The sequence below is a fragment of the Capra hircus genome, chromosome 17 (genome assembly GCF_001704415.2).
Source record: "Capra hircus breed San Clemente chromosome 17, ASM170441v1, whole genome shotgun sequence".
NCBI classification, from domain to species: domain Eukaryota; kingdom Metazoa; phylum Chordata; class Mammalia; order Artiodactyla; family Bovidae; genus Capra; species Capra hircus.
Window position 1 is genome coordinate 12,550,489 of NC_030824.1, and position 12,108 is coordinate 12,562,596.

At 35.4% G+C, this 12,108-nt stretch overlaps 1 protein-coding gene across 2 annotated transcripts in view; it reads right to left on the minus strand.

The window, feature by feature from the left end:
• Window positions 1-12,108, minus strand: part of MED13L (mediator complex subunit 13 like) — a 281,427-nt gene that overhangs the window by 244,494 nt on the left and 24,825 nt on the right. For both annotated transcript variants that reach the window (XM_018061210.1, XM_018061209.1), the window contains exon 2: window positions 3,846-4,083. In XM_018061210.1, coding sequence (XP_017916699.1) covers window positions 3,846-4,083 — 238 coding nt within the window. The remainder of the gene's footprint in view (window positions 1-3,845; window positions 4,084-12,108) is intronic.

Consider the following 12,108-nt stretch of genomic DNA (forward strand, 5'->3'; position numbering starts at 1 on the left):
GTTCAATTTCAATCCCTCGGCTGGGAAGATCCCCTGGAGGAGGAAGGACATGGCAACCCACTCCAGTATTCTTGCCTGGAGAATCCCATGGACAGAGCCTGGTGGGCTACAGTCCATGGGGTCGCAAAGAGTTGGACACGACTGAGCGACTCAGCACAGCACACACCTGGAATTGAATGTTTGCTAATGTGGAAAACAGTCAATCTACTACATTTCTCTTATATACTTACAGTGTTCCCTGCATTATACATATTTGTGTGCCTGTCTTATACCCTTTCAGACTATAATTTATCAAGGGTAGAGATTTCAAAGCCTTATAATTGGACCTGTTGATACAGGTACTTAAGAGATGGACACAAAGAAGGAAATACCTGTATATTCAGTATTCAGCCAGTGTCCTTCAATACTTCTATGTGCAGAAGGCAGTAAAGTTACAAATCTACATTACAGGGATCCAACAGAGTCAAATCTTAAAGTTCTGACCTCTTTATAACATAATTTAAGGTTTGTTATGAAATTCTGTTTACAGACTCTATCTAGACAAATTTCCTATGAGGAGGAACATCTTCACTGCTCTCAAATAGTTTACTATTCTTAGTTATCGACATTAACAAACTCAAAAATGATTACTTCAATCTAAAAGTATACTTTAAAAAACTAGTATTTGACAAACATCAGCAAATACTGAATGTTATACCACACAGACCAACTGCCAAAATGTTTTCATTTTAATGTCTGAGTTAATTGCTGGTACTGCAGTAGCAGCAGTAGTTACAATTCTAGATTAGCTTGTTCTCTGTGCTGTTCTAAGTACTTAAACTTTTTTTATTCTTGTAACCCAGTTTAGAGTGAGGAAACTGAAGCACGAATAAGGTAAATAACTAGACCAAAGATACAGAGCAAGCAAGTCAACAAGCAGGGATTCAAACCCAAGCCTCTGAACCACTATGCTATACAATATAAACAACTCCCGAAACAAGAGCCCAAAAGTGTTTATCCAAGTGACAGGGACCAGTTGGAAACGTGTATTAGTCTTCTTATAGACTATTTCATAGGTATTTTAAGCATTTGAGCAAAAAATGTAATATAAAACTATGTGTATCCTATAGGATTGTTCTCCTTCTGCACATATTTAAATACAATGCTTTGTGACATTTCTTGGTAGAATGCTATTTGGGCTAAACTGTAAAAACAAAGGTAAATGCCTATAACATAACTAAAAAGCATTTTAAAGGACAGTAAAATGTCCCTTAAAAAAAGAGAATGCTACAAATAATGGTACCATTATCTTAATATTAAAGGATCCTGACAAAATTTATTTTAGCCAAAATGGAATCATTCTTACACATACTAGAGAATGAAACAGATTGCAAGTATCCTAAATGTGTGTGACTACCATTACAATACTTCCCTGGTATCCTTTTTCCATGATTGCTTTACATGTAATATTCTCCCTCACTTGAAACAAAGCAGTCTTTATGTCACTCATTTTTCTAATTAAGTTTCATATACTTCCTAATATTAGTTGAAACATGAAACTACTCTTTGCAACCCACTTTTACCTACAGAAAAGATCATTTGCCTTGATCTAATAACTTTCACACATTCAATATATTAAAAAGAGTAGATGTACTTAACAAAGTTATGATTGTTTCATCACTCCAATACTTCCCTGGTGACATACCAAAAAATAAACAGTTTACACTGTTTTCAAACTCAACAGGGAAGAAAATTAAAAGGCAATCATTCTCAGGCGAAAACATTCATAAGACACCGTTAAGTGAAAAGGGCTGAGTTACAAAACAGTATGATACCGCTTTCATTTATACATAGAAACATCAAACATTAAAACTCTGCTTTAGACTTCAGGATTCTTGGTTTTTTGTTCTCTTCCTTTGGCAGTTCTGTTTTCCTAATTTTCTAATTAAAGTGTAATATTTCTGTAATTTATAAAACTATCTAAAAGAATTTAATCTTAAATATTTACCACAAAAAAACCACTTAAAACATGAACAAATGTACACAGGCAATCTATAGCAACTATAAAATATTCAAACAGGCTACATCTTTTCATTAACACAGTAACAAAATCCATGAGAAATAACACAGTAACTTAGTAAGTTATTTCTAAAAACACTGACCATGTGCCTTTTTGGTATGGATAAATAACTTTATACATCAACTAAATAAGCCTAAATAACAGTTGGGTTTGGTTTCATCTTCATTATAAAATGATTATTTGTGTTGCTAACAGTAAAGACCAGACCAAAAAGTTAAGACATAAAGGATCAACAGGGAAAAGAAAGACAGTGAGACTGAGTCAGAAACAATCACGGAAAATGAAGGGGAAAGAAACGGGGGGGGAGAAAAAAAAAAGCTGTATTATTCCTCTACCACATGTGCAAAATACTGTGAAAGAAGAAAAAGATATACTTTGATACTTAAATGGATAAATATAAATGCTATCTTTTAGGAGGTATCTTATTTTAAAAACTCTGATTTAACAGAAACCAGATGTTTAAAACTAATTTTACCTTGAGTTCACTGCAAACTACATGTAATAGCTTTGAGATGTATATAATTCTGAGACTTTGCTGACTAACCAGCTAGGTAAGCAATCTTACCCAGAATAGATTTTTATATATATAAACCAAATACTCTAAAAAACTATGGAAGAAAGGTTTGAGCTGAACAAATGGACCATAAAGTAAACAGCTCAATTAGTCCACTGTGGTTTACTGCCCTCTGGCTGTTGTGGCAGGAGATATCACAGATTAAAAAAAGTGGCTGTAAAGAAAAGCGAGGAAGGTGTCAAGCAGAAGTTGGCAGGAAATCCTTTAGGGAAATTTAGATGCTTTAAAATAGATCCTCAGATACATTAAAGTTAGTTTTACTCCTTCCTATAAAAAAAATTAAATATACGTACTAACAAAACATTTCAAACACTAACTGAAATTTTTCAACCACAAATAAATAAGAGTGATTCAGACACTATAAATGTTGGTTCTAGGAGACTAAGTCAAAAAGAGTTAATGGCCTGTCCAAACTAAAAATCAGAATTAGCCCTGATTTAGAAAAATTCTTTAGCATACTAGATGAAAACATTCAAGGAAAGAGGTAAAAACATTTTTATAAGAAGTTCAGAGAGTATCAATAAAATTTCTTCTGGTTATAAACTGGTGGTAAGTACAAAAAGTATCAATAGCTCAGAAAAATCAAAGTCTTATATTAATTCAAAATTTCCAGATATCAGAGGTAATCTGAAGTTAAACATTAGGCAGCATTAGAGCAAATAATTCCTGGAATCATCTACTTACATAAAAAGCAGGAACAAAACACAGGAAAACTTGCTACAAAACCAGAGTAGATTCTTTACATGAATCTTTCTTCAAATATACTATGCAATGACACCTCATAATTCTGTCCAATAAGGCTTGCACTAAGTTCCTATTACCACATTACAATTTTCCACCAGAGTTCAGCTGGCAAAAACCATAACAGCAAGAGTCCAAAAAGAAAAAAAAAATAATTCTTTTCATTTCACTGACTTGCTAATAACTCACATTTCACTATCATTTTAATACAGTAGATTTTAGCCTCAATTCCAACCCAAACACCCAGGGGACACTATAATAGAGTGGTTCTCAAGGTACTGTATGAATGGGAAAGAATCTGAATAAAACAGGGGTGGAAAGAAGAGGGGTGAGAGTAAGGAGGTTCCTTTGACACAAATCCATTAAACACTTGGATTTTTCTTCTCAGCAAGTCTTTATAACCTTTTCAGAATATACCACTATTCAAAACATATATAATGCTAATAATTTTTAAGAAAAAAAAAAACTTACCCTGTAGTTCATGATGTATTACACCCACTAGGTTGGGTTCATCTCCCCACCAGAATATCCATAACTCTTTGCAATCTGGTTTGACATCACGGCGCCATACACACAGCAAGTTGGCTTGGAGACAGCGGATGAAACTTAACAGGATTGGATCATCTTGGGCTGGGGCTGAAATTATGGGTCCACAGTCCCCGTGCCCTCCAAAATTGTACCTACGCCATTTGATTCCTGTGAGTTCAGCCTGGAAAAACAAAATTACAATTTTGACTGTTTTCTTCACATAAAAACACTAAAAACAGGCTTTAATACAGAAAAATAAATCTGCTAAAAATAAATATTTACAGTACACCTCATTACCGTAGGATTTCTTCCACTGAAGAATTTGTCAATCCTTGATTTTTTTTAAAGGGGGTAAAAAGTTCATTTCTTCCTATCAAGATTTCTACATATATTATATATCAAAATACAGCAAAAAAGTAATCATTTCCTGTTGAACCATTTTTTACCTATTATTTACTATAAAGTCCCTATACTTATTGCTTAGAATACTTTCTATATTATTATTCCTTATTTAACTCATAAATTATATTTAGAAGTCAAGTAAGAATCTGTAGAACTGAAATAATTTCTTTCAAAGAATTTCCTCAATTTCATCCCATCCAGAAACTCTAGTTCAAATCTTTTTTAATTGGAGAAATACAATGCAGTAACATAGTACTTCATTATGAAAGCCAAAATAACCTGCTAATACACTAATGGAGTGTTATCGGCAATTCATTCCTGCTATTCAGTGTGTGGCATACAGAAAAGCTTTCCTTCTATAACAACTCCCTCGTGTACTTCAGTCTTTTGTTTTCTGAACACATTTTAAAACACAGTAACTTTAACTCAGCTGAGAGCAGATCCTCTATCTTTGATCTGTCTTGTGAATTTGTATTCTAAAATTTCTTAAGTATTAGGTTTAAAAAGAACTAAGTTTCAAGGATGTTTCAACACAAACAAAAGTTGAATTCCTTGACTAGGAACTACAACTATGTATTCAAAACTGATAGTAAAACTTATTCATAACATAACTCTGTACCAAAGAGTTCATGTATCCCTTGCATTTAACCCTTACTCACTCATATTCCCCTTCCTCACACCACTCACAACCACCAAGTTAGTAATTTTTGTCAAGAAGTTGCTTTTCGAAAAACAAGCACCGCAGGTGAGAAAAATAACTGTTACCTTCAACTAACATAACTAAAACAAGCTGAAGTCCTAAAACAGTCACTATAATGAACATCTCCAAGAAAAAATTATCAGTTTTCTTCAATCCCCAAAAAAGCTTCACTAAAAAAAAAAAAAAAAAAGATTCCAAAAAGACAAACATCCAAACTAGAACTGTCTGAAATTCACTAATTTTTCCTTTCACAGTATGAGATGCGGAAATCTCATCTTTAATGAAAATTCTCAGTAAAACCTGGTATTGGCATCATTTAGGCTTTCTCTCTGGACCACTTGGGTTTTCCTCCACCTAAATATACCTGGCCAAGGAAAAGGTTCAAACAAAAAAGTAAACTAATGACACAAGAAAAAATTATTTTCCATTATCATATGAGAAATAATTATCAGCATCATACTTTCCTGTTTTTCTGTACATAAACATTTTTTCAAATCCTTTTTCATTTACTATAAATATTTTTTATATTACTAATTACCATTCAAAAATAATTAATATTTTCATACTATTCACTGCTTGGAGAAAACAATTTATTCAATAACTGGACAGTCTTCATTTTTCTATTATAATTATTATAACTGGCGAACATCCTTGAACATTATTTTCCTCAATTATTCCCTTAGGAGAGATTGTTTGATGTGGAATTACCAAAGACTACAAATATTTTAGTCTTTGGCAAACTCACAAAAGGATGCTACCATATGCTTTTCAGTAGTCTCATCAACACAAATAACCTCCTTCCCAATGGCCTATTTTTAAAAATTCCTATCAGTTTAATAAAATGGTATGTCCTTGTACTAACTGGTAGTCCTCATTCCACTTAGAGAAATCATTATCATGTATTCGATCTGACTGGAGCCAGTTTTCCTGGGTTTGACTTCCAGCTCTGTACTTATTAGCTGGAGGTAGAAGTACCCAGAGCAAATCATTTAATCTTGGTCTCTCAGTTCCCTTACAAGTAAAATGAGAATAATGGTATTCAGAATTGATTAAATGAGTTAGTATACACAGGCAGCGCTTAGGACAGTGCCTGGCACAGGGCCAAAAATATAAAGGATACTGCTATCTTACTAGCACAGCTGTACTGCTTCCCTTTAGGTGTGTTTTCTATCACATAGATTTGTTTCTTCAAATAAAAGCAATATGTATGTATCTGTTTATGTCTTAATCAGAAAGCCTAAGATCAAGTTTTAAATATGTATCAAAGAAGGTATTGAAAATAAAAAGACTAAGTGGGAGCAACTGAAATCAGAAAAGTAGAAGACTTGTTCAATCACTCAGTCGTGTCCAACTCTGTGACCCCATGGGCTGTAGCCAGCCAGGCTCCCCTGTCCATGGGATTTGGGGGTTGCCGAAAATTTCCTCTTCCAGGGGATCTTCCCAACACAGTGACTGAACCTGCATCTCCTGCACTGCAGGCAGATTCTTCCCACTAGAAGACTAACTTCTCTTTCATCACTAAACAAGCATTCTACGCCCCAGGATCCTGAGGAAGTGAGGGGAGAGGGAGGTAAGGCGGGGAATGAAAATATACCAATGAATGCGAACCACTCAACAGTCCATGGGGTCACAGAGAGTCGGACACAACTGACAGACTAACACTAAAGTTTACACTAACCGTATTTAAAAGGAGAAAATTTAAATATATCAGCTATTTAAACATCAGGTGAGTCAGTTCCCAAGAAAATCTAGGAACCGCAATCTACTCACAAGAATACTTTCACCTGTAACATCCAATATGGCTCAGCAGACAAAACTATTTGGCTTTGCTTCAGGAGAATGGCTTCCTAATCCCAGCACATCCACTAACTTCCTATCAGTGCTTCTATGGTCTCAGTGGTAAAAGAGAGCCGCTGCCACCTGCTCTCTGTCTTTATGGGGCTGTTCCAGCAAGTGGCATTACTTCAAAGCTACAAACTTAATCTCTTTATAACTAATTCAGCCAGAAGTACTAAAAATGTCCAGTCATTTTAAAACAATTTATCCCTTTACCTTAAAGCTAAATATCACTATACCAATCTTCACTGGAAAATATAACAATGAAACACCATTAAAGCCTAACATATATCTGAGTATAAAATGAATGTTCAAAGATTTAGCTTTACATTTTGAATTAGTATTTGATAAGAGGAAAAATGATTGAAACACTTTGTCCATGAAAAAAAATTTTATCATGGATATATATTCAATTACACTATTAAAATGTTCTTATATGCCATGATCATGTTTATAGTAAAAATCAATTACACAAAGGTCTGTTGACCTAATTTCTGACAATTTCTGACCCAATTTCTCATATCTCCAAGACTCAATATTCTTGAGGCAATCCTTTAAAATGTTTCTAGATGCAAAGTATCCCCAAAATGCAACTATTTCTCACTGTCAAAGATAAACAATCCATATTTATACTTAAGATTGTTATTGTTCAGTCGCTAAGTCGTGTCCAACTCTTGGGACCCCATGGACTATAGCCCACCAGGCTCCTCTGTCAACAGAATTTTCCAGGCAAGACTACTGCTGTGGGTTGCGTACTGCTGTGGGTTGCTATTTCCTTCTCCAGGGGATCTTCCCGCCCCAGGGATCAAACCTGCATCTCCTGCGTTGGCAGGTGGATTCTTTACCACTGAGCCACCGGGGAAACCCTAAGCTTAAGATTATATACCTTTAAAAATATAGAATCAAAGGTATAAATAGTATTTTTATTCATCACCTACTTAATACCAGGCACCACAACAGGGTCTTCACATAGAATTTCTAATATGAGGCACCCTAATAGGCTTCATATGTAATTTCTACATATGAAGCTTTCATATGTAATTTCTAATCTTGACCAACAGCTAAAAGAAATTAGTAGTCAGAAAAATTAAATAACTCTTCCATAACCACACAGGTAGCAACTGGCAAATCCGAAACATAACTGAACTTAAAGCATAAATTCTTTCTACTCTGCCATGATGTTTCATAGGGCTAATTGTAACAAGTAGCCTTAGAGGATTATAAAATAGTACAAAGAAACTGTCATCAACTCAATATAGCAATGACAAGATCTCATGGCCATACTTTCTAATTTAAGAAAGTTCATGAATCTTTCTTCACTCTTCCTGAGTTATTAAGAAAACTAGTATTAAGACTGCTCACTACACCATCCCATAAATAGAAGAGATTAATTTCACTCAGATAATTACATACTCCTTCATGTACATGTTACCACTGTAAGACCATAACCACACAAGCTAATTCTTAGGGTATGTATAACAAACCAAGAAAGTAACTACTCTAATAGTAACAGAGACTGGAGGGAAGTTTCCTCAGCAATGGCTAGTATCAGCTGCATGGGTAGTAGTCAAGGTCCTTGGGGAACTTAACTGAACCAGAAGAGACTCTTCTAGCCAAAACAGCAGCTCAATTCAGAACGGTTCTAACTAAACTGCAACAGAGTCAGGATAAATGCATTTTCTTATGACATGAACATATTTAAAGAAAATTTATATTGCTTCTTAACATCCTACTCTTTAGGTACTAATGTAAGAAGTGAGCTGATAAATTTTCCCACTGAAGGTCACTTATTTGCACTGACCCACTGCAATCAGATCCCTTGTGAGACCAGCATACATCAATACTTGCAAAGTGGCTCTCCAAAGTTAAAAACTGTATTCAGAGGCCATGGAATGGAGTAAAACTAATGTAACTTGATAATGAACCCCGGGTATATTATGGAAAGAACACTGGCTGCAGGTCAGGAGACCGAGGCTCTAGTACTAGTTTTTCAACTATTTACCTAAATGGTATCAGGAAATCTCCATCTCAGGGCACCTTGGCTTCCCGACCTGTAAGGTGATATGGTTGACCTAGATACTATAAAGAGCTCACGTCTCCTGACCCAAGCTAATTACATCCCACTCACAAAGGCGACTTGTAAATGAAATTGACCCTCATTAGAGACATTTGAATTTTCAAGAAATAGTTGAAATAAAGATATCTCAAACTATAGAACAAGCAGCTTAATATCAATCCTTGGCAGGATTCTAGGACGATCTGTAGAAAAGGCAGATGTGATCATTTGGGACTAACGTGAGTACATGAGGAAATTTCAAGTCTGCCTCACACCACTTCCTCCTGTGATAGGGTTACTACGCTAGCAGATCAGAAAAATACAGCTAACAAACATATTAAATCACCTCTCAACTGAGTCAAAGGAAAGAAAAAAGTTAGGATAATAGAAAACGTCTGTTAAAACATAACTAATCAGCTCCAGGTAAAGATGGCAGAACAAATACACACATCTGCTTTTGCTCGCTCTTAAATCCCTCAAAAAAGCCAGTAAAGAAGTTTGTTTCTTTGTTTTGTTCCCTTAAATCATAAAATCACAATAGTAGGTAGCAGAGATGAGAGCATCCAGATTTTTAAAGGTAAGAAGCCAATGCTCAAGAGGTCAGGAGCCTTATAATACCTAAGAAAACTGAATCTGGGCTGTGGAGAAAGCAAAGCTACAACCCAATTTATAAAGAATGATAAACACAGGTACAGTCATCCCTCAGTATCCATGGGGGATTGGTTCCAGGACACTCCACACACTGTCAAAATCTGTGGGTGCTCAAGTAGTTTAAATAAATGCTGTAGAATTTGCATTTAACTTATGCATATCATTATCAAAGAACTAAAAGGGCTTTTAGAAACTTTAAAACAATGATGCCAGAAATGATAAAACATGCAGAGAAGGGCTGGAAGATAAAGTTTCTCCCAGAAAGTAAAGCAAATAAAAATGAATAAATAAATAAAAATAGGAGGGTGGGGGGAGATAAAACTAGAGGATCAGCCCAGGAAGTTCAAAACCAAATAAAAGAGCTTTCAGAAAGGGAAAACACAGAAAATGAAAAAGAGGAAATGACCAATAAAATGATTCATGAAAATTTTGAGGGGTGAAGAGGTAAGGGTGGGGACAAAGGAAGAATGCAAATTTACAGATTGAAAGGGACTCACAGAAAGCATATCACTGTAAACTTTCAACACACTGCAGACAAAGAGAAGCGCCTCAAAGCTCCCATATAGTGAAAAGGGGTCAGGAATCAGAAGGATTTCTGACTTCTCAACAGTAACACTAGAAGCTTAAAGGTAATGGTGTAATATCTCCAAAATTCTAAAAAAAGAAAAGTATTCCAAACTAAACATCTCTGCCAATCTAAATTATCTATGAAGTGTAAAAGCAGAATACATTTTAGAATATGCAATGTGTATTTTAAAAAAATAAAAGGTATCCTTTCTTAGGAAGCTACTGGAGGCATACTCCATGAAAAGGAGGAAATAAACCCTGAGTAGCCATGAGATTTATTGGAGAAGGAAATGGCAACCCACTCCAGTGTTCTTGTCTGGAGAATCCCAGGGACGGGGGAGCCTGGTGGGCTGCTGTCTATGGGGTCGCACAGAGTCGGACACAACTGAAGCGACTTAGCAGCAGCAGCCATGAGATTTAGGAAACAGATTCAACATGGGAGGGAGCAAACGAAGCCCCAGGATTACAGGCAATAATCAGATGATCCCAGGTTGTGAACTGTGCACCAGTTAGAGGGCAACCAATCTAGATTATAAGAGGTCAGATGGCTCCAGGGAAGACCCTGTCACGAATCTGGAACTGACAGAACACCAGATATTCGAAAGTCTTTTAAACGGAGATTCAAATAATAGGCAAAAGGTTTGGTGATGAATTAGTCAAAAATACATAGAAAAGTAAACAGTCGAAAACCAAGCAAACAAAACCCAGATAATTACCATCTTCCAGTTACACAGAAAAGAAAAAGTAATCAGAGTTTACTCAATGGCTCTGCCATATATTAACATAATCAAGTGAATGTTAACACTGAATACTGAGCTAACCAAAATTACAATACAACTATTTTGGTGAAATGGAAGGATGGAAAAAGCATATTTGCTTAGTAGGAGGGAGAGAGAATAAGCTAAATCTTGATTTTCAACAGTGGAAGGTTCAGAATTTTAAAACCTGAAAGTAATTATAAACAGTATTTAGAAACATTTAAAAATTAAGATAATTTTAGTAGATGAACACGTATGTCTCTGGAGAGGGTAAAATAAGGGCCAGTAGTAAGGGAATGCTATTCACTAAACCTGGGAATTCTCTGGAGATCCAGTGGTTAGGACTTACTGTTATCACTGTCAGGCCCAGGTTCAAATCCTGGTTGGGGAACTAAGACCTAACAAGCAGTGTGGTGCAGTTAAAAGAACAACAAAAACCTTATAGAACTATTTGATTCTTTAACTATGTCAGAGTACAATTCTGTTCTAAAATTTTAAAAAACACTAATCAAAATGTAGCAAAAATATTTAATACATACAAAAAGTTAAAACTAATTTTGAGAACTCATTTCTACATTTTTACAGACTGATTCTAGGCAAATTCTTAAGCTTAAGAACAACTTAATATCCCATAAATTGTGTTGCAAAGCCAAAAACTTATTTCACTGGGTGTTAAGATAACTGTTGTTATCTGTTTCTTCTCTCCATTTTTAGACTATTAAAACTCCAGGTGGGCAGAGACATGCTTCCAGCTGCATGCTCCCTCCCTTCTAGCTCTGCTCAAACTCTTCCTGCTCCAAGAGGAGAGGTTTGCCAGGGATCACCTCCACAGAGGCAAGGAGCACATCAGGGCACTGGGCCTCGCATCTGACTCTCATCTAACATGGTATTTTCATGTTGTGAGAAACGCAGTACGGTAACTCCCTCCATACAATAAGTTGTATGTCAAACATGCTTTCTAACACATACATACCTTTGCTGACTCATAATAACGTTTTCCCTCAACTGTAACTTTCCTCCTAGCCCTCAGTTTACCAACACTAATTCAAAAATATAAAGATTTTTTAAATGGAGTGTAGCATGAGTGGAAAGGGGTGTTTTATTTGACAATGACCTAAACACAAACAATGTGAAGTAACTATTTTAAAAGTTACTGCCATCCTAAGCTACATTGATGAAAGTATAGTATCTAGATCCTACATAGCAGATTATAAGAGTCACTAGTCAATCCTGCTT